This window comes from Oculina patagonica, chromosome 2 (genome assembly GCF_052425735.1).
Source record: "Oculina patagonica isolate OP01 chromosome 2, crgOcupat, whole genome shotgun sequence".
Lineage (NCBI taxonomy): Eukaryota > Metazoa > Cnidaria > Anthozoa > Scleractinia > Oculinidae > Oculina > Oculina patagonica.
The window spans coordinates 22,256,247-22,277,128 of record NC_135759.1 but is presented as its reverse complement, the minus strand read 5'-3'; the positions used below and the strand labels follow the sequence as shown (position 1 = coordinate 22,277,128).

The 20,882-nt window shown below is 39.0% G+C and overlaps 3 protein-coding genes and 1 pseudogene across 3 annotated transcripts; all 4 read right to left on the bottom strand.

Annotated features, from left to right (window-relative positions):
• Nucleotides 1-389: 389 nt before the first annotated feature.
• LOC144643480 (uncharacterized) lies at nucleotides 390-3,717 on the bottom strand. Its single transcript, XM_078502744.1, has one exon. It carries the CDS (start codon nucleotides 1,993-1,995, stop codon nucleotides 880-882), a length of 1,116 nt encoding a protein of 371 aa, XP_078358870.1. The 5' UTR covers nucleotides 1,996-3,717; the 3' UTR covers nucleotides 390-879.
• Nucleotides 3,718-3,944: 227 nt separating this feature from the next.
• Nucleotides 3,945-6,876, bottom strand: LOC144643481 (uncharacterized). The gene has a single exon (XM_078502745.1). The coding sequence runs from the start codon at nucleotides 6,853-6,855 to the stop codon at nucleotides 5,758-5,760; it is 1,098 nt and encodes a 365-aa protein (XP_078358871.1). The 5' UTR covers nucleotides 6,856-6,876; the 3' UTR covers nucleotides 3,945-5,757.
• An 8,019-nt stretch (nucleotides 6,877-14,895) lies between these two features.
• LOC144643483 (uncharacterized) lies at nucleotides 14,896-16,048 on the bottom strand (annotated as a pseudogene).
• Nucleotides 16,049-16,052: 4 nt separating this feature from the next.
• On the bottom strand, nucleotides 16,053-19,250 carry LOC144643482 (uncharacterized). Its single transcript, XM_078502746.1, has 2 exons — nucleotides 19,024-19,250; nucleotides 16,053-18,921 (listed from the first exon to the last, which is right to left on the bottom strand). Exons 1-2 carry the CDS (start codon nucleotides 19,241-19,243, stop codon nucleotides 18,155-18,157), a joined length of 987 nt encoding a protein of 328 aa, XP_078358872.1. The 5' UTR covers nucleotides 19,244-19,250; the 3' UTR covers nucleotides 16,053-18,154.
• Nucleotides 19,251-20,882: the final 1,632 nt, after the last annotated feature.

Genomic DNA, 20,882 nt, shown 5'->3' with positions numbered 1-20,882 from the left:
AGCTTCATCCTGGTTTGCTTGCAGTTAGCTTTCACGCCGGTTTGCTTGCGGGTAGCTTTTATTAGTTGGTTAGGGCACTATACTATTGCCGTTCCGTCACCATCATTCTGCGTTCTGCATTCCACAAAATACCACCGCTGTTGAGAAATTAGGATTCTGCTGTATAGATATCCTAAGTCTTGCCACTTTATACATTCCAAGACATGGCAATCCAGTGTATTCTATTGCCATGACTTGGGAGATTCTTTCTGTGGGACTAGTGTTTCCAGGAAACCAAACTAATTTATATTCAAAGCTTATTGCACCTTCATATATCATATGATTCAGGTGCCAGGGGAGCTGGTTTGTGATGCAAAATGGTTTACAAACTTTCTATTATTGCAATCGGATTATTGGGGTCACATATTTTATTGTTGTGAGGCACTGTGGCCTAATGGTTAGTGTGCTGGACTCCAGATTGAGCAGTCTGGGTTCGAGTCCTGGCCAGAGCACTGTGTTGTGTTCTTTTGCCTCTCTTCACCCACACGTATAAGAGGGTGCAAGCAAATTTAATGCTGGCATCCCATCCAGGGGAGACTAGCAATATACCTAGTCGCCTCATGCTATCGAAACCACGATAAGCTCTGGCCTGATGGGCTACTAGGGTTGTATGCAGACTTTACTTTACATTATGTATGATTGACGACTTTAAGAAACATTTGCAGAGCCTATTGTTTTGTTATTATTATTTTTTAATGTCTTTTTTACTGCAAACAGGCAGTGACCCTTAAAAGGTGCCTTGGGTACTTTACAGCTGTACCCCTCTGTCGATCCTCTTACGTGTGATATTTGTATCTATTTTTTGGACTGAACTAGAATTTTATGAATTTCTGGCCTGGGTCAATACTTGAACAATAGGTAATTTTTCAGCATGGATGGAATTTCCAAGCCATTAACTTTATCCATATAATCTGCATGAATTGTTTTCCTGATATGGCACCGGCATATATCTTGAAGCGACCTCAGGTTACATTTATAATCAAACAGCTTTATAACTTCTCCTTCGCAAACCATTAACTGGCCTTCATGGTTCAGTCTAATTTGCCCTGGATATTTTACCCCTGATGCAATCAGATGTGCAATGCTGCCTTCCGTCATTGACTCCAGTAACACAATTTCATCCTCATTTGCAATGATCAGGTTTTTTCCATCATGAACAAGTCCAGCTAAACCCTCACCAATGTGTTTTTCTTCCCCATTAAGCACGTAGTACGTGATTTTCTCTTGTGCCTGGATCTCAGCCTCCCCTTCAGAGTTGAAAGACACCTTTGCACTTGATAAAATGGCCTGATCATAAGAAAACGTTGTAACCTTGTAATCCGGAGAACAGCATAGCAATATAATGTTACTATCATCGTCCTCGACTTCGGGAATAATTTCTCTAGATTTCAGGACCTTTAAATTATCCCAGTCTATGAAGATTTCATAAACACCCCCGCCACTATATTTATTATGTTCACCTGCGAGAAGAAGATTCCTTGCAGGAGACCAAGCCAACGCACCGGGGCAAGGCGAGGGAAGATCTAGATCTTCGTTTTCTGTTAAAAAGTTAGCTAAAACGACGCCTTCGTCTTTATATCCGCCTTCATCTTCGTCTTCGTCTTTGTCTTCGTCTTCTTTTACAAATTCAGCTGAATCAGATTTGTCTTTATCAAGGTTAAAGATTTCTAAAGATCCCGATCGCGATTGACCAAAATGCGCTGAGCTTACTAGAATACGATCACCTGGAACAAATAACACATCACGGAATGCTTCGCCCACACCTCCGATATTTTCAGCCACTACTTTCCCACTCGTGGGATCCCAGACGGAAATTCCTTTATCGAAATCGTAATTGAAAGTCGCATACAAACCCAACACTGGGTTGTAATCAACTCCGTACGCGCTTTCAACTATTCTTGGGACTTTAATTTCTGAAACGCAATTGTTTGGAATAACCTTCGTGTGTGCGGCCATTTTAAAGTCGGGGCGAGCTGGTGCGAGTTTTGTAACCTTGTTCCCAGGCCTGTCCCTGGGAGATCTGTTCCGGGGGTGCGGCGGGGGGGGGGAGGGGGGGCGACTCCCAAAAATACTTATGCGGGTATGTGCCGTCCAACAGGTCGTGATTTCGGGCTCCGGATCTTTTAAACGGGGTATCCATTTTACAGACAATTTCTAGAAGAGGGTATGATATTTTGAATGCAGAAAGTTTCAAATTATCAGCAGCCGAAATGGGGTGTTAAAAAATTGAACTGTTTCTAGAACAGGGTTCATCAAGTACTCCTTCATCATGATGTCATGCTATGACACCATTTTCAAAATGTCAGCTAGTGAGAGAGGATAAACATCATGGCCTTGTTTGTGTGCACTATATATAAGAAAAAAACGAAGTATAATCTTAGAAATAGAAGCACCCATCGCCCGGAAATAAATCTAGCTTTACTTCTGGGTAATGCAACAGCTGCAAGCCCTAACATACAACTCTGGTCCTGTCTCCTCCCTTGTCAGATATATGCATCATATAAGTCTCTTAGGTCCCTGGAATATAGGTAATTCCTTCAACACTTTTCTAAGCCCCTTTCAATGACTGACACAAACAGCTGAAAGTTTTTGAAAAAAGTGTCGGCAACATATAAAATAGCGTAAGTTGATTCAGTTTTATATGTCATTATTTTCTTTCTAATTCATTGTTAATAAGTAATAAGTAATTAAAGTTCTTTAAAAGTTCTGATGCTGACTTGTGTTGAACGTAAAACAACGCTCATAATAAACTTATTAAAACATATCTTTATTATGAGCGTTGTTTAAGTTCAGCACAAGTCAGCGTCAGAACTTTTAAAGAACTTTAATGTCTTCTCCTGACTGCAATTTTAGTATTTTTAGTAGTTGTAGTACTGTACATGTATTGAAAGCATAAAAATAGTACATTATTTGCACTGTAATAAGCCCCAGGGGGGTACTCCGGCTTGTAAATGACGGGGATGATCGAAGGATTTTTTTGGGGTTGACATTTTCGATTCCGGGATTTTTTTGGGTTTGAAAATTTGGCAAGTATTTTTTTTGGTGACTTGATTTAAATAGGGGATTTTTTTGGGTATTAAAAACGAACTTTAGTGACTTGGCGCGGCCTTGGCGTATTTATGGTATGATGAATAAACAAACATGAGAGTTCAATTTTTTATGGTTTTCTTTGTGTTATATTATTGCCCCTCCTGGCAATTTAGGGGTAATTTGACAAGGAATTTTTTGGGGGGTTATTTTTGGGCCAGGGATTTTTTTGGGTAATGTCGGAAGACTTAGAGATTTTTTTGGGTCCTGAGTTTTGCCTCCATTCGATCATTCCCGTCATTTACAAGCCGGAGTACCCCCCCCCCCCCCCCCTGAGTAATAAGCATAAGTATTACATTGTAAGAAGCAGACTATAAACATTGTAATGCAAGTAACATAGGTACTGTATTGTAAGTATTTTGTTGTAAATAGTTTAGGTGTTGTGTTGTAAGTGGCATAAGTACTGTATTGTACTGTAAGTAGAAAAAGCTTTGTTTAGTAATTATTAGTGAACGTCTGGCTTTGTAAGAACCGTTTTGTTTGTGTGTTGCAATAAAAAATTGAAAAAACACTCTGGTCCTTTCTTAAATAACTCTTCCCCAAAACAAAATAAACACTGCCAGCCAGGGTCATTTTTTCTGGTTATAATCTTAGTTACGAATTCCTTTTTTTTTGGAACAACCCCTTCAAGGCCCCGAATACCTTTTTTTCAAATCAGGGGGATGTGGGGGGTTTTATTATTTTTTTTTATTTTTGAGTATTTTTTTATTAAAAAATAAAGGGTTAAGTAAAAAGCGAGAGTCAGAAAAAAAAAAGTTTAAACGGAAAAAAGCAAAAAAATGTTTGCCTTTCACGGCGCTCGAAAATGGTAGTAATGCTTTTGGTCACTATAAATTTTTATTATTTACTCAGCCACATAGGGATAATAAATTACCTATTATTAATTGTGTTCGACGAAGGAGAATGCATTCCTTATTTTGTGTGGTGTCCTGTGCAATACTGGGTGTCCTGCATATACCAGGGGAATTTTGGAGTTAGCAAAAATACCTCGCTTTCATGTTATCAACCTTGATTTAATGCACGTACACCATTGGACTTAGCGCCCACGAAATCCCACATAACAACGTGGACCTTCACTGGCGCTATGATTTGTAAACCCTACCAAATTAAATTTTAGTAACTCTCCTTTCAATTTATTCGTAATGTTGTTGAAAAAATAGGGAAATAGGAAATAGGGAGGTGTGTACAACATCTGGTTAATGCATCAAATGGCAAATTGTCGTTTTGTTGACAACCTTCTCACCTTCAATGACTAATGCTGTTTCAGTGAGTCATGTCAAAGAAAGCGCGTGCTGATCAGCCATTGTTGTCAACAGTCATTACATGACCATGTCACAGCCTGTGGTCACAAAACAAATCTACCGAGTTGGCGGCAAGTGTGCCTCAAAACATATCTGCCGAATTGTTTATATCGGCTGCAAGTAGGCTTTTGTACATTATGCTTTTGTTTCCCCACTAAAATGCTTCACCTTAATGCTCAATTTTTCCCACTAAAATGCTCAGACTCCCACAAAAAAGTCACTAAAATGCTCGGATAATGCTCATTATACAACCGTTTTTTTTTAATTAATTTCAAAGTTTTTAACATGGTGTTAACTGTTACAGCAAGGCGCCCAAAAGTGTGACCACTTTTAATTTATTCACATTCTTTCGTGCAGATTTAATCCAATCAGAAGTCAACTGCAAGCTATCCACGGCTTTTGATTGGATTAAATCTGCACGAAAGAATGTGAATAAATTAAAAGTGGTCACACTTTTGGGCGTCTTGCTGTAACACTTACAAAAATGTACAAGTGTTGCAAGTAACAACAACAACGTATACAAGTTCATAAATACAGCCAAAAATCATAATCCTCAAAATCATCTACGAGGCTAAGCACAGAAAGTAGTTGACTATCTCCAGAAAGTTATTTGTTGTTGAATTTTGAGTTTTAGTCTTCATTTTCTCCAAAAAAAAATAATTTCTTTTTTTATTTTCTGGGAAAAAAAATCAATTTTCCTGGAAAATGCCACTAAAATGCTCGAATAATGCTCAATGCTTTTGCCTCACTAAAATGCTCCAAAAAATGCTAGCATAATGTACAAAAGCCTAGCTGCAAGTGTGCCACAAAAGAAATCTACCAAGTTGTTTAACTTGGCGACAATTGTGCCACAAAATAAATATAGTGAGTTGTTTATCTCCGCAGCAATTATTGTGCCACAAAAGAAATCTACTGAGTTGCTTAGCTCGGTGGCATGTGTGCCACATTTGCCACACTAATCTATTGAATTGTTTTCAGTCTCGGTGCGTGGCCCTTACGCCATTACATCATGTGTGATTCTGACACATGCCAAGCGAATTGTGAAGGTCAATCGCGTATTAAAAGCAGGCAGATTTAAGACCATTTAAGGCACACAAAATTGACTCGAACGCACTCCACTAATCTACGATTATATTATTACTAGTTAATTATTTGTAAATGTCTTTTCCTACATTTAACATGACAATCTGTTAAGCCTTTTTTATATTTACACCAAAAGGACCCTACAGGAGGCCACCAGGACATAAAGTGGAGCTTAAACCCCTTTTTTATGCTGGTCCCCGTCTATCTCCCTTTTTTGATGATGAATTGAACAAATTTTTGGCTTGCTTTACTTGAACAACAGGTATTTTTTCAGCATGGATGGAATTTCCAAGCTGTTTACTTTATCAATGTATCCAGTACAAATTGTATTCCGAACATGACTTCGGCATAAATCTTGAAGGGACCTTGGGTTACATTTATACTCAAACAGCTTTATAACCTTTTCTTCGCAGACCATCAACTGGCCTTCATGGTTCAGTCGTATTTGCCCTGAAGGTTTAACATCTGATGCAATCAGATGTGCAATGCTGCCTTCCGTCATTGACTCCAGTAACACAATTTCATCCTCATTTGCAATGATCAGGTTTTGTCCATCATGAACAAGTCCAGTTACGCCCCAATTATCCTGACTAATGTGTTTTTCTTCCCCATTAAGCATATAGTACGTGATTTTCTCTAGTTTCTGGATCTGTAGCTCCTCTTCAGTGTTTAAGCACACTTTTGCACTTGATAAAATGGGTGGGTAATCGGTACACGTTGTAACCTTGAAATCCGGAGAACAACATAACAGTATATTTCCACTTTCAGCTTCCTCTTCTTCAAACATTATTTCTCTAGATTTGAGGACCTTTAAATTGTCCCAGTCTACGAAAATTTCATAAACACCCTCGCCACCATTAAATGCATCTGTCACAAGTAAATTTCCCCCTGGAGACAAAGCGATCGCTCCAGGGTAAGTCATCGGAAGATCTTTGTCTTCTATTACAAAATCAGCTGTGGAATCTTCGTCTTCGTCTTCGTCTTCGCCTTCTTCGTCATCTGTGCCGCTGTCTTCGTCTTCTTTTACAAATTCAGCTGAATTATATTTGTCTTTTCCAAGGTTAAAAATTTCTACACTTCCCCCATGATGTGCTTCTGATGAACTTACTGCAATGCGATTACCTGGTACAAACATCGTGTCACGGAAGTTTTCGCCGAAGCCATTGAATTCAGCTACCACTTTTCCACTCACAGGATTCCAGAGGGAAACTCCGTAATCGTAACTGAAAGTCACAAACAAATCCAAAACTGGGTTGTAATCAACTCCGTTCGCACTTTCCACTCTTCTTGGGATTTTAATCTCTGAAACACAGTTGTTGGGAATAACCTTCGTGTGTGCGGCCATTTTGATTTTTTTAAATGCGGTGAGTTGTAAGGATGGGCCGATACTCGATACCAAATATTCGATACATCGATATTTTGACAATTTTGAAAAGTATCGATACTTTCGAAAAATATCGCACTTTCGATACGATTTCGATACTGCACACGTGACCTGAGCCTGCGGTCTTCTGGTCAGCACCTGCGGTTGAAAAATACAATTTTGCTCAAAGAAATATTGATGTTCTTGTCAATAATTGAATTTTTCTTGCCTTGACTTTATGTCCACACATTGCTGATGCAACAGTAAAACAAAAAGACCAAAATCAGCATTCTTGGCTAACATTTATAATGGCAGGTCTGTCCTTTGTATGGTCACGTGACAAACCAATGACATCAGGACGGAAATGACGTCATAATATCGATATCGAGATCGATATCGAGAAAAAAGGCAAATATCGTATCGATATCGTATCGTTTTGAAAAACCAGTATCGGCCCATCCTTAGTGAGTTGGTGCGAGTTCCGAAACCTTGTTCCCAGGATCCTCGCTGAGAATTAGGCATTTTCCCGGAGACGCCTGTCGCTATGAGCCGGTACGCATGATTTGATTGGCCAGACTCTGAGGCTCCCGTTGTTCAAAGTAATCCGACAAAAGTTTAGATAGTATATCAGTCAATTTTAAGCGAGGTAATCCCCCTTAACCAGGGCATTTGAGACCATTGTCTGGTCAAATTCCCCGCTATTTTTCAGTTGCATGGTCAAACGAGGCATGCCACACTGGTCGGGGCTTAAATGCCGGGATTAAATGGCATCGTGAGTTGGGGTTTTCTATGGGGGACTCGGTGCCCCACAGTTTTCGTGTTTACACTAAATCTTTACAAAATTAACGAACAATCAATATCCATACCCCTCCCACAGAAGGTTTTTGGTTTGAATCCCCCCACCCCTCTGGAAATTCCACTTAAGTCCCATACTTTCCTTTTTACATTATGGCTTTTGAGACCCCCCACCTTGGAATTTCCAATGACCTTCCATGAGGTGGTTATGGATATTTTTTGGAACTGCACAATAAGAAGAGATATGTTGAACCTACTCAGTCACATTAACTTAAACAAATACTAACTTCACACGCTCGCTGGCATTTTAGGCTGCATTCATTATGTATGTTACAGGGGGGGGGGGGGGGCAGAGGATTTTTTTTTCAGCGGCTCGTTTTTTAATATCCCCCCAAGGTCCATACAAATTTTCATAATCCCCCAAGCAATCAGCCAAAAAATGAATACCTCCCTCAAAAAAAAAATATCAAAATAAATATCTGTATAATAGTACACTATATATGTTTGAAATTTCGAGAGACATGTTTAATAACAACATCAAGAGAGCTTTGACTGTTTATGTCATACCTATGCCAGCCAGTCTAAGTAGCGCAAATTAGGTATAGATAGCCTGCCAGCTCGTGTACGAGCACTACCAGGAGTATTGACAGGAACCTCCGTTTCACTGTCACTCTCGTCGACAAAAGCAACAACCTCATCATCATCATCACTCTCACTATCACACTCATCCACGGATTCATCTCCGCTGTTGGGCATGTACTAAAACCCGAAACAACGAAACGAAACCACCGAAACGAAACGAACGAAACCGCCCAAACGAGCGAAACGAAACCGCCGAAACAACCGAAACGGCCGAAACGAGACGAAATCACCGAAACAAGCAAAACCCATTACAATTATTGAGAGCTAACCGTAAACAAGCTAACCGGAGTGCATAGTATGCTATTAACCTAAGTGAATAGTAGGCTAACCGGGAGTGTGAAGTAGGCTAACAGGAGTGTATAGTAGGCTAAACGGTGGCGTGGAAATCTTGAAGTTTTGCTTGTTTCGGATATTTCGTTTCGTTTCGCTCGTTTCGGCCGTTTCGGTTGTTTCGGCGGTTTCGTTTCGCTCGTTTCAATTCGGCGGTTTCGGTCATTTCGTTTCGGTGGTTTCGTTTCGTTGTTTCGGGTTTTAGTATATGCCCCGCTGTTGCCATCCTCTTCACCCTCGTTTTCCGGCCATTTAGCATCATTCCTCTCCAGTGCGACATGTGCCATTATTATCCTTATCTTATCATTTTTCTTCCCAAGGAGAGAAAGTTTATGATGGTCTAAATATTTGTTAAGTTCTTCGACGTATACCTTGTTCATATTTTCAAACGTGGACGCGGTAGTTTTCCAGTCATATTGTTCGTATCCTTTCATTGAACGTTTAAGTGCACATTTGTTGTTCAATTTCATAAAACTGTGCACTGAATTACATTGTCTTCCGTTTGCATTCATTGATTCAATAAAGTTGCACTGCTTAGACTGAGGTTGCATTAAATGTTTCCATTTTAGATGTTTTACTTTCTATACTGTATCGAAACATTACATCTACAGGCCAGGCACACTACTTGAAGAACTTCAAAATAGGTACTATAGTCTCTTAGAATAATAGAGGTACCCTTGTTGCTTACAAAACTATTACAAAAGCTAGACAGAATCTTACAGAAAATAAGCATCCCCCCAGGAAATATATAAACAATTTTCACATCCACCCTATTTTTGCTCTAAAAATTGGAGAACCCCCCCCCCCCTAAAATCCTCTGCACCCCCCTGTAGGATACATAATGAATGCAGCCTTATAATTGATTTGACTATACTCTTGGCGCTTATATTATTACATTTTTGGTAAACAATAAACCCTTAGAAATTTTAAAATGTTTCATAAGCTATCCATTTAATCTAACGAAGGACTAACAAAATGATCTGCAAAAGCATTGAAGTATAATATATAGCTTTTTACTACTAAACCTGCTGAGCGTTGTGCTTCCGCTATTAAAAACAAAAAGACCTTTTGATGAAAAAAAATCCTTGAGAGCTATCGCCACAACACCTTTCCTTACGTCCTTTCAAACACTTCAGAATAATTTATACACCTAACCTGATCACAGACCATGTGGGGTTATGACATGCATGTTGTGAAGGACAAGACACTTTTTAACCTTTACTGCTGATCAACATAAAGTCGTTGGTCAAATACCCGACCGTCTGGGTTGTTTGCGTCAAATTCGCCCCACCATTTGGGCAAGAATAGGGGTCAAATGCCCAGGAGATGGATGATCTTGCTTGGAATTGACTGACACATGGCGCTTACACTGGATAAACCCCTATCCGGTGGATAGCGTAGTTCAAGTTGTTTTGTCAACATTTTAAAATCCATTGGATAGCAATTTATCCAGTGGATATAGTGTTATCTGGGGCCAGATTTTCAACAAAAGGTCAGGAGTTTTAAAATCTAGCCAACCTAATCAACCATTTCAAAATCCCTTACCCTTGCGCTAATTGTTTGACCTGTATGTGCATCCTCACTGTAATTCACAATTGGCGCATGTACACTGAGGCAACTCTAAAGGAGAGGTACCTGTTGCACTAAATTTTCTTGCAATTTACTCTCTTGATGACCCGACTATTTTGGATAGACAATACTGACAGCTTTCTTTTCCAATTCTTGAGAGGTGGGCTCTGAGATATAAAGTGGAGCGTTTGCCGCATAAAATGTGCTGGTGGGTTGTCACAAAGTATGAGGCAGCGAGGAGTGTGATCCATTTATTCTGGTTAGCCTTAATTGCACTTTGGTTAGCCTTAATGGTACTACGGTAGCCTAAATAGCACTCCTGTTAGCCTAAGCTAGGTTAACTTGCGGTTAGCTTTTTTATTTGGAGTTTAGGGTTAGGGGTTTCTGTCTTGCATGCCTCGAATCCCTCACTGCTTCGCCTTGCACATATGTAAGACTCGTGCTGGTCCCTGTCTATCTTCTTATTAAGATAAGAGATCTGCAATATTTTTGGAGTGTTTTTGAATAAATTCCTGGCTTGGTTTATTTGAACAACAGGTAGTTTTTCAATGTACATATGAATTACAAACTGAAAATGCTAGCTGAAAGAGTTGACCGTTCAAATTGGAGAATTTATACTCTCACTAAGAAAGCCGCAAAATAAGATTTTCATTTTTCATATATTTGTCTGTAAAATGGAGCCGCCGTTCGCGGAAAAATTTAGAAGCATTGATGAAAAACTAAAAGTACGATTTCTCGCTTCTAAGTAAACTGACCCCCTTTAAATTTAATCGGTTAACTCTTTTAGCTAGTATCTTTAGTTTGCAATTCACAAAAGTTTCAGAATGATCAATCAATGTCAACGGTCCTCGAATTTCAATTATCGAGCATCAAACTCTCGACTTGTCCCATACATTTACTGTAAATTTTGCCGTGTTTGCCCCCCAACCAAGATGGCGTCAGAAACCGCGGAAGGGTCTATTGCGAAAACTGGAAAAACTTGATTTGTGATGAGGCCGGTTGTTGAGGGGAAGGAGATGAGTGGGGAGGGGTACAGGCTCCACCCTCAAAGAGGTACACAGCCTGTACTTATATATTGAAGGGAAGGGATTTCATGTGTAAGAGGTTACAAAAGGGTAGGGACCTGTCATTATTTAGCAGGGGGCCGGGGGAGGAGAGGGTCACTTCACTATTTTTTAAGTGCCATTTTAGGGAGGGCCATTACTTTTATAGTGCCTTTTTCTGCCTTAACTACGTATTGCATGACATTTACCCTTGGCAAGAGTCATACGTTTTGTCAATAGTCCTATTTTAGATATTTGAAAGGATATTTCAAAATATCTCGAACAGACCCAACCAATGGTTGATTCATTTAAGTATTTTGTTGGTTCATTCAAGTAAAAAATTAAGAAAAGAGGTGCATCATGGAGTGTCCCTTCTGTAGGGATGTGAAGGTGAACCATTTCCTTAACAAATGTATACAAAAGGGTTACCTTTTCTGTTAAAAATGGTATATGAAAGGGTAAGGGTTTAAACCTTGCAGCCATTAGGCTAAGCCTCGCCATACACTAATTTTTTCACATGGTATGTTAATGGCACGGTTTACCCGATAATGATTGAAAGGTCATCAATGTTTCCGTTTTTAGGAATAAGATTAGGTCATTTTTAGATACACTTTAATGACATTGGTCATTTGTCATGTAAATATTCATATACATTCCCCAAAATCGATGATAGCAGAATTTTTGGCTCTAAAGACATCGTTTTTCGTCATAATTTTTTTTGCCTGCCTCGTTTTGACATTGTTTTTAAAATAAACAAGTTTTCAAATTATGATTTTAACTGATGCAACTCGAATAATAATGGATTTCTGTAAAAGGTACTGTTCCGCGAGTTTACTGTTTTATTTGTTCCTCTAATTGCTTTAGGAACAAACTGTGAATACACCTAAAGGAACTTTTATTTAGGCCGAAATCAAAAATAGGAACAACATGTCTGAATTGGGAACAAAGGGTTCCTTTTGTCATAAATGTGAACACAAAGTTCCTTTTTATTTAGAATAAAGGGAACTCTTTGTTCTGTTTTGATCTTTTTAGGAACGAATGGACCATTTTGAATGGTTCCGATTTTATCGAGTGTTCTCCTTTAAACAATTTGTTCCTATTAATGAGTAAATTAAGTTCCGGAGTTCAATAATGAGGAACGAAAGACTAAAGAAGCCTATATCACATTCAACTAGGTACGTCCCTTGTTAAAACTTACATATTAATTTAACACTTCTACTTTAAGTTCTTTAAATCATTCCTGTGTATTATGTAATTTTTTCTTGCTGACTAAATAGTCACATTTTTTATTGTATTTATTCTTCTCGTTGATTACTCTTGTACATCCTTGAACTGATCATGGATACTGAGATATCTGTGAAATGTTTTCAAAACCTAAAATGTTTGTTATTTTTCTGAGATGTTTAATTATTGTTAAACTCTGTCTGTGCGAAAGTATTTATCTAGGTATTTTTGCTTTATGCAAATTTAAAAACTTTGTTACTTTAACCACATGACATATTTCATTTTATTGTTAGTCTTGAGAATGGTGTCTAGATGATGCTGAAACCTCAACCTTTAACTGTTATTTTTGCAGGTATAATTATGCTGTACCAAATCTCTTCAATCAATCAATCAAAACTTTATTTTACGAGGGTGACACGAAAAAGTTTTTCAACTAGTAAATTTGTGGCCCTCTTAAATGTACTAAAAGTTAAAAATCTTCTTTAAGCTAAGCTACAATGTTAATCCAAAAGTTATTACTACAATATCTCAATCGAAAAATTATTGTCTAAAATATGAATCTTTCTGAGCTGACTTAATTTTTATGATATGACTTAATTTTTATAATTATTATTATTACTTAATTTTTATTTTATGACTTAATTTTTATAATTATTATTATTATTATCATTGTTGTTGTTGTTGTTGTTGTTGTTCTAAGAAGTCAGGAATGACCCTCAAAAGGGCCTTGGGCACTTAATGGTTTTTTCTCACTCTGTTTTTCCTGTTATTGTTGTATGTGTTTTAATATTTCTATCAGCCTGACCTGGTTTTACCATCCTCGGAGACCTAGGGGCAGTTTGTGGGGGCAATGGGCAGCTTATCGGGACGACAGGATTTTCGGCGAAAGTTTACAACAAGAGCGTAATTTTTGCCCGAAAATCCTGTCGTCCTGATAAGCTGCCCGTCGCCCCCACAAACTGCCCCTGGGTCTCCGAGGATGGGTTTTACTTAAACAACAGGTAGTTTTTCAATGTATATGGAATTTCCAAGCTGTTTACTTTATCAATATAACCAGTACAAATTGTTTTCCGAACATGACTTCGGCATAAATCTTTAAGGGACCTCGGATTACATTTATAATCAAACAACTTTATAACTTTTTTTTCAATGACCATTAACTGGCCTTCATGGTTCAGTCTAATTTGCCCTGGATATTTTACCCCTGATGCAATAAGATGTGCATTGCTGCCTTCTGTTGTTGACTCCAACAACACAATTTCACCTTCATTTGCAATGATCAGGTTTTCTCCATCATGAACAAGTCCAGTTATGCCATCAGCGTCAATGTGTTTTTCTTCGCCATTAAGTACGTAATATGTGATTTTGTCTTGTTCCTGGATCTCTACCTCTCCTTCAGAGTTCAAGCAAACTTTTGCACTTGATAAACAGGGCGGGTGATAAGTAAACGTTGTAACCTTGAAATCCGGAGAACAGCATAGCAGCATAATTCCAGTTTCAGCTTCCTCGTTTCCGGGAATAATTTTCCTAGATTTGAGGACCTTTAAATTATCCCAATCTATGAAGATTTCATAAACACCCGTGCCACCATTTAATGCATCTGCAACAAGAAGATTCCCCCCTGGAGACAAAGCGATCGCTACAGGGTAAGTCAACATTGGAAGATCTTTGTTTGTTATTTCTATGTCAGCTGTGGAATCTTCTGTGGAATTGTCTGAGGAATCGGAATCTTCTGAGGAATCGTCTGAGGAATCGTCCTCATCTTCGTCGTCGTTGTCTTCGCTGTCAGCTGAATTAGATTTGATTTTTCCAAGGTTTAAGATATGTATAATTCCCCCATTATGTGAGTCAGTCACGCTTACTGCAATATGATTACTACCTGGTACAAATAACGTGTCATCGCAGGTGATTTCGTCGAAGCACTCGCCGAAGCCTCTGAATTCAGCTACAACTTTTCCACTCACTGGATTCCAGACGGAAATTCCTTTATCGTTATTGAAAGTCGCATACAAATTCAAAACTGGGCTGTAATCGCCTCCTTCTGCGCTTTCCTCTATATTTGGGATTTTAATCTCTGAAACACAGTTGTTGGGAATAACCTTCGATTCGGCCATTTTGATTGTGCTGCGAGATCTGTAACCTTGTTCCCAGGTTCTTCTCTGATCCAGGGAAATAAGGTTGGGAGATCTGGCAGGTGTCCCGCACCCTGCACCCGGGACACCAGGGTGGGGGACACCACCCGTCCTCTTGACTCTGAGACTACTTACTGACAGGTTGTCGAAACATCAGTCAGCCCTCACCCGAACCATCACACTTTACGAAACGGCTAATACGTCCTAAGTTCAAAAAATTTACTTCAAATGACATAGGTAGGTAAATACTTAGCGGCCTGACCCGTCATGCTGTCATTGTTTCCCCGTTTTGTCAGCTTGTCATTTTAATATTTGTCTATTTACTTTTTTATATACTTAATTCTTACACTTGAACCAACCTTTGTAGATCCTTGAAGACAATGCCGAGTTTCACTGCTTGAAATTGAAAATGGATTGCCAAAATAGGGACATTTCCACGATTGTTTTCAAATACAGGTGGTGCTGGCAAATTAAAACAGAAGAGCTCTTTAGATAACAAGTCTTAATTCCGGTTTAGTTGCAAAGGTCACAATGGGAACTTTCCCTTACTGCAAATACAACTTGACATCAAAGATCTTTTTTTTCTTCTTCTGTCCGCTCCTCTAAGACCAAATCCGCCTTTCAGCTTGGTAGCTTGGTTTGAAAAAAACTTATTAGGACTTAGCGGTAATCTTTTGGCTAATATCTGACCACGAACATTGCGTGTGACATCAAAGTCATCAAATCGAGAACTAACCTATAACCTTGCTTATATAAAATATCCCGAATCGGGATTAAGAGAATCACCGATATTAAACTGGGTACTCTATACTTTAAATTAATGAAAGAATGAAAAAATATTACATACCCGTTTGGGAAAATCTTTTGTGTTTTTTCTCTTTTGAATGACTCTCTGTAAGAACGTAAGCTAACGTAACACGTGGAGGCAACGCTTGAAATGAATCCAAAAGATCGTCCACTTCTGCTCTGTTTCCATCTAAATATCCAAAACAATAATGCCCCTCAACGGAAAAGCTACTGAGCTTAAAAAAATCGATCTCTAAATCTTTCAACGAAGTAGAGTTCTCGCTTTCTTCCATGACAAATCTGCCGGTAAAGACATCCACATTGCGAAAACACGACACTTACATTGCGAAAAACAAGTAGGCTTTTGTACATTATGCTTTTGTTTCCCCACTAAAATGCTCCACCTTAATGCTCCATTTTTGCCACTAAAATGCTCGGTCTCCCCCAAACAAGTCACTAAAATGCTCGGATAATGCTCATTATACAAACGGTTTTTTCAGTTAAATTAACTTCAAAATTTTTAACATGGTGTTAACTGTAAACACTTACAAAAACGTACAACTGTTGTAAGTAGCAATTACAGTGTATACAAGTTCATAAATACAGCAAAAAAAAAAAAAACATAATCCTCGAAATCATCTACGAGGCGAAGTACAGAAAGTAGTTGACTATCCCTAGAAAGTTATTTGTAGTTGAATTTTGAGTTTTAGTCTTCATTTTCTCTAAAAAAAAAAATAGTTTCTTTATTTATTTTCTCGGGAAAAAATCAATTTTCCGGGAAAATGCCACTAAAATGCTTGAATAATGCTCAATGCTTTTGCGTCACTAAAATGCTCGAAAAAATGCTAGCATAATGTACAAAAGCCTAAAAACAAGCAAAAAGCGCGCCAAATATGATTGATGTTATTGATAACCGGAAGAGAAATGCATATTTCCGTCACGCAGCAAGCGACAAACCGTATAAATCATTTCTCGATCCCTTTCTCCCTGCTTCTGTTGCTTATTGTAGCAGTATCAATCATTTGGGCAGTCAAAGTTCTTTTAAGAATTGCTTTCATTTATATTTGGCGACATATTTTGGCAATTTTCGGACTTTACAACGCGTGTGTTAATGGGAACTACAATTGATTTCTCTCTACATGAAGTATAAAGGATTTGGCCGCTGACCATATCTTTTTCAGACTCTATTTTCGACCCGGCTCGAAAAAAGACCGTGATGGGCCGATATTCGATACCAAATATTCGACACACCGATATTTTGACAATTTTGAAAAGTCTCCATACTTTTGAAAAATATCGCACTTTCGATACGTTTTCGAAACTGCACACGTGACCTGAGCCTGCGGTCTTCTGGTCAGCACCTGAGGTTTAAAAATGCAATTTTGCTCAAACAAATATCGATCTTCTTGTCAATATTTGAATTTTTTCTTCCTTGATTTGATGTCCACACGTTGCTGATGCAACAGTGAATAAAATAACCAAAAATCAACATTCATGGCTAAATTTATGATGCCAGGACTGTCCTAGACAATTCACGTGACAAACCAATGACGCCAGGACGGAAATGACGTCATAATATTGATATCAAAATCAATATTGAGAAAAAAGGCAAATATCGTATAGATATTGTATCGTTTTGAAAAACCTGTATCCGCCCATCCTTGAACGGGGTGTGCTGGTTCGAGATTTGTCCTGTATCCCGTGGGGGCGAGGGAAAGCCTGAGGGTGCGTTTTTTGTGGAAGATCCAGATTCAGATTATTGTATCCAAAAACAGATTTTTCGTTTCTTTACTTTAATATGAAAATGGATTAATCATGGATTAGTGATCTGAAGAATCCACACTCCAAGTGGAGACATCAGATATCTAAATCCCGATTTTTAGGATTCGTGATCCACGCGTCACTTTGAGAAAGGATTCGCAAAAAGTGCATTGGCCTACAGGCTCCCCAAACTCAAAATTCGCGTCTGCGCTTGTGTATATAAAGAATTGTACGGGAAAGTCACCAATCGTAAAAAAAATTGCGTAAATAACTACTAATTTAAAATAAAGTTTTCCTACCTCAAATGAGTCATGTAATTTTCTCTTGTGCTGATTTTAAAGCCATTCTGACGCTGTTTAGTGAAGTTATTTGAAATCGTTGTCTCTGGGCTCAGCAGCCTTGAGGCCTCTGAAAGGTTAGCTGTGACGGGAGGCTTTCTAGCAGTGTCCCTGGGCTCTTTTAAACCCCACAGGGGGAGGGAAGGGGAAGGCTCAGGGAGTTGCTGGCCTCTGGCAATTCCCAAGCCACGTTTTCTTCAATCAGGAATGATTACAAGTGAATCTAATGGTGGGGTGAATGCCTTTGAGAAAAGTTATAAAAGTGTTGAGATCCTGTACTGTGAGCCTCCATATCATAAAGATATCGTCTATGAAGCACACAATGAGCCATTCTTGAACCCATTGCTATGGGTACAAGGATGGCTCCTTCATATGCCAATCTTTTCTAAACAAAATTTCAAAAAGACTCCCTAAGACATGCCCCTTACCGACCATACATACGTTGGTACTACTAGTACATAGACAATATCTTTGAAACAAAAAAGGGCTCTGCCAATTCATCTGTCAAAAACGCCAGAAGTCTTATGATCCTACAAAAGGCACCTGGATATATAGTGGACCTTGGACCCCTTTTTGTGCCGGTTCCTGTCTATCAACCTTCTCATTGTAATATATATTTAATATTTTCTATTAGATTAATTGAATTAATTTTTGGAATGGTTTACTTGAACAAGAGGTAGTTTCTTAGAAGGGATGGAATTACCAAACTGTTTACTTTATCAATGTATCCAGAACAAATTGCTTTTCGAACAAGACAACGGCATAAATCTTGAAGGGACCTTGGGTTACATTTATACTCAAACAGCTTTATAACCTTTTCTTCACAGACAATTAACTGGCCCTCATGGTTTAGTCTTATTTGCCCTGTAGGTTTAACATCTGATGCAATCAGATGTGCATTGCTGCCTTCTGTCGTTGACTCCAGCAACACAATTTCACCTTCATTTGCAATGATCAGGTTTTCTCCATCATGAACAAGTCCAGTTACATTCTTGTCAATCCGTTTTTCCTCACCATTTAGCATGTAATATGTGATTTTCTCTTGTTCCTGCAACTCTACCTTCCCTTCAGAGTTCAAGCACACTTTTACAGTAGATATAAAGGGCAGGTCAAAAGAAAAAATTGTAACCTTGAAATCCGCAGAACAGCATAGCAGATGAATTCCACATTCAACTTCCTCGTCTTCTGGAAAAACTTCTCTCCATTTGAGGACCTTTAAAGTGTCCCAGTCAATGAATATTTCATAAACACACCCTCCATGTGTATCTGTGACAAGAAGATTCCTTCCTGGAGCTGGTGACAAAGCAATCGCTCCAGGCATATCCGCCATGAGAAAATCTTTGTCTTCTATTACTATTTCAGGTGTGGAATCTTCGTCCTCGTCCTCCTCTTCGTCGCCTTCGTCCTCTCTGTCACTGTCATTGTCTCCTTTTACAAATTCGGCTGAATTAGGTATGACTTGTCCAAGGTCAAAGATCTTTATATCTCTTTGAGCATATAAATCTGATGAGCTTACTGCAATACGATTACCTGGTACAAACAACGGGTCATGGAGCGCGCCGAAGCCTCTTAATTCAGCTACCACTGATCCACTCACAGGATTCCAGAGGGAAACTCTTTCATCGTAATCGAAAGTCGCATACAAGTCCAAAACTGGGTTGTAATCAACTCCGTGTGCTCTTCCCACACTTCTTGGGATTTTAATCTCTGAAACACAGTTGTTGGGAATAACCTTCGCGTGTTCGGCCATTTTAAATAGTTTTAGACGCGGCGAGCTGGTGCGAGTTCTGTAACCTTGTTCCCAGGATCCTCTCGTCCCAGAGTCGCCTGTCCCCTGTCCGGCTGTCCCACTTTATAGCCGACTGAGCCTGGGGCACGAGTAACAAGTGGCTCTGGGGACACATGATTTGATTGATTTGATTGGCTAGATTTTTAAAAAAGAGAATTTAAAACTAGCCAATCAAATCAACTATTGTAAAATCCCTTACAGCCTCGGGCGGGTACTTGGGTCAATTTTTGTTCGGGAATCTTTCCGTTTATAAATCACAACTAAACTTGCCAGAACTTTCTTCCTCTCAAAATCACGGAAAAGTGTGACCCCATTCTAGTCACCCTATAAAAAATGCTTGAAAAGGCGACCCCATTATAGTCAGACCAGTCGTGAAAATGCGACCCCATCCAGCGGCACATCCCCATTAGCCCATTTATAGGAAGTGCCCCCCCCCCCCCCCTAGGCTTAATTCAGCAAAGGGGTTTTAAAACGGTCGATTTGATTTGCTAAATATAACCATGATAGCCAATCAAATTAGGTACTAGTTTGCACGCTGCATTGTCGTATGTGTTTAACATTTTTTCGACTACCGGTATTTAAGCAAAAAAAGAGACATGTTCCAGATAAGTACAGTTAACACCATCAAGCAAGATCATCTGAACTGCCTAGTTATATTGTCACAAAACGATTACGGACACACCGGACACTGTTAAAGACATTTTGGGTAATTCAAATAGGGGGATGCGACCCACCCCAACAGGCCGGTTATACGCTTGGCTTGGAGTACGAGCCCCCACCCATGTTTCAAAATGCTCCGCCACCTCTGGACAGTTAATTGTAAAACATAGGTAGTAAAGAAGAGATTAATCACTCTTTCACATAAGGTATTATTTTGACATTATCTGTTATGCAAGAAGTAAAGGGGGACACCAAGTACCTTGGCAAGCATTTTCTTGCTTTCATGCCATGACATCATGATTTCATGATACAACACCATTTTTGAAATTTCAACCAGTGAGAGAGGATAAACATCATGGCCTTGTTTGTGTGAATATATACTAGGTACTAGTCCCGGCGTATCCAATCGAACGTTCAGTAATCGGACTTAATCAAACATCAATTGTATCGATTGGGTTCGGTAATCGAACATAATAAAACTCACAATAAAATTTGGTCAATCAAACAAAATCGAACGTTCGATTAACAAACAGTCGACAATCCAACAAAATCGAACGTTCGATTACCGAACATTCGACAATCGAACTCAATCGAAGGTTCAATTACCGAACTCCTGTTTGTTTATAATGCGGGCATTTTGTACGGTGCACTGTCCCCCTAGTTAGTCCTGCGTGATTTACTTATCAAGAGGCGGATTCCAAACAAAATCGAATCGGATTGAGTTCAATTGCGTCCGATTGGTTCGAAAATCGAACTCACAGCAAAATAGATGTTTGATTTTGCTCGATTACCGAACCCAATCGAACGATTGGTGTTCGATTGGGTTCGATTGATTTTTGGTTCGATTTTGTTCGATTGGATACGCTGGGACTAGTGTACTGGTAGATGCTTCGGCTAGCTTTGCTTCTGGGTAATGCAAGGACTGGAGGCCCTAACATAC